Source organism: Borostomias antarcticus, assembly GCF_949987555.1.
Source record: "Borostomias antarcticus genome assembly, chromosome: 16".
Lineage (NCBI taxonomy): Eukaryota > Metazoa > Chordata > Actinopteri > Stomiiformes > Stomiidae > Borostomias > Borostomias antarcticus.
The window spans coordinates 10,638,539-10,640,407 of NC_140249.1; the positions used below are offsets into that span (position 1 = coordinate 10,638,539).

At 54.0% G+C, this 1,869-nt stretch overlaps 1 protein-coding gene across 1 annotated transcript; it reads left to right on the plus strand.

Annotated features, from left to right (window-relative positions):
* Positions 1-395: 395 nt before the first annotated feature.
* Positions 396-1,145, plus strand: cldn23l (claudin 23-like; the record flags this gene model as incomplete). The annotated part of the gene is made up of 1 exon (XM_084451295.1): positions 396-1,145. The coding sequence occupies one exon, from the start codon at positions 396-398 to the stop codon at positions 1,143-1,145; it is 750 nt and encodes a 249-aa protein (XP_084307421.1).
* Between the last annotated feature and the right edge of the window lie 724 nt (positions 1,146-1,869).

A 1,869-nucleotide genomic window follows, 5' to 3' on the forward strand; every position in this document is an offset into this window, starting at 1 on the left:
TAATTGGAGTCTGCGGCCGCCTGTCTTCATACTGTGGTCATTCTGGTTGGCTGACTGCTCTGATAATAACAGTCTGTCTCTCTCCTTGTATTACAGCTTGGTGATCTGATCTCCTCTGACCAGGAGGGCCTGCTCTGTCATTCTACTGGGAATCTACTATCAGTCTACCGGGAATCTACTGTCATTCTACTGGGAATCTACTATCAGTCTACCGGGAATCTACTATCAGTCTACCGGGAATCTACTATCAGTCTACCGGGAATCTACTGTCATTCTACTGGGAAACTACTGGCAATTCCTATCAACAGGAACTACAAGCCCACTCATATCATCATCATCATTATCATCGTCATCATCACTTCCTTGGGGAGAAGAATCCAGGAGGATTTGCCAGGATGCACACTTCGGTCTCCATGGTGATAGGCATTGTGTTTGCCCCTCTGGGATTGGTCCTTGTCTTCACTGCCGCCATCACGCCACAGTGGAGGAAGGGGCAGACGCGTCTGGGCGTGGCCGGGCCAGGGGCGGGGTCCAGGGTGGGGTCAGGGGTCAGGGGGTCAGCGGGGTCGACCGAGGCGTTGCTCCTCCTCCGCTCAGACGGCCTATGGGAGAGCTGCCTGCAGCTGGCGGAGCCGGAGCTGAAGCAGTGCTGGCCGCTGGCGGGGTCCTACCGGCGGGACCAGAGGGTGAGGCTGGTGCAGGGCCTGGTGCTCGGCTCCCTCTTCCTGTGCGCCGCCGGGATCGTGCTGGCCAGCGTGGGTGTGCGCTGCTGGACCGACCTGCCTCTGAGGGGCGTGGCAGGGGCAGGCGGCCTGCTGGTGACGCTGTCAGGCCTGCTGAGTCTGGTGGCCCTGGGGGTGTACACCCACAACCTGGGACAGCTGGGGCTGGAGGAGACGGAGCCAGGGGGCGCCAAGCTGCCCCTCCTCAGCCTGCGCCCAGCTGGCTCCCTCTACTTTGGCTGGTTGGGGGCGTGTGTTCAGGTGCTGGGCGGGTGCGCTCTGCTGCTGAGCTTTACACAAGCGCGGTGCCCCGTCTGCCCCTCCCGCCCCGCCTTCCCCCGGCTCTGCCCCCGGCCCTGCCCCTGGCCCTGCCCCCAGACTGGCAGCACGCAGGACACAGAGCTGTATGAGGTCAGCTGTTGAAGCCAGCGGAGTGTGCTGAGGATACAGGCAGATATAGAGAAGACTGCTTGAGTTGGTGATGACGAACACCAAGCTGAGTGAAAGTGTTTTCTCTTTTTGACCAGCAGTCTGAAATTGCCAAATCTGTGTCTGAAGGATGATTGAGACTTGAAATCATCCATCCTCAAAGTTCGGACTCCGGTCCGGATCTGGACCGAACCACAACTGTCTCCGGACTCTGAGCAAATTATAAACCTACTTTTGATAGTATTATTTCATAGACATCGCCGCAACACGGTTCAAAATTCTCAGTTTCCTCCGCTGGAAGCAACACTTTGAATGTCCTCTGCTTTGAGGGTTTGGCGTTGGCAGTGTTGCCAGATTTCAGATATGCTTTTAAAATATACAGCCAGTATGTCCCTCAAGTCCTCTGGCACTGAGCTTTTAATGGTTCCTAGAGTCAGGACTAAGACGCATGGGGAGGCAACCTTCAGTTCGTTTTGCAGTTGCCTAATGACTTAATGAAATCCCCATTACAACCCTCAGTTATACTATTGTATAACTATACTATAGTTGTGGTTAATAAGCAAATCACAATGGGACATATAGGTCTACTTTGTTACGGTAGTGGACAACAATGTGACAGAGTTTTTGCTCGACTAATCCCCTTTGGGAAATTGGCTGTCCACCCTAACCCACAAAAGAAAAATGTACACACATTGAATAGAAATAGAAAAATAGAATA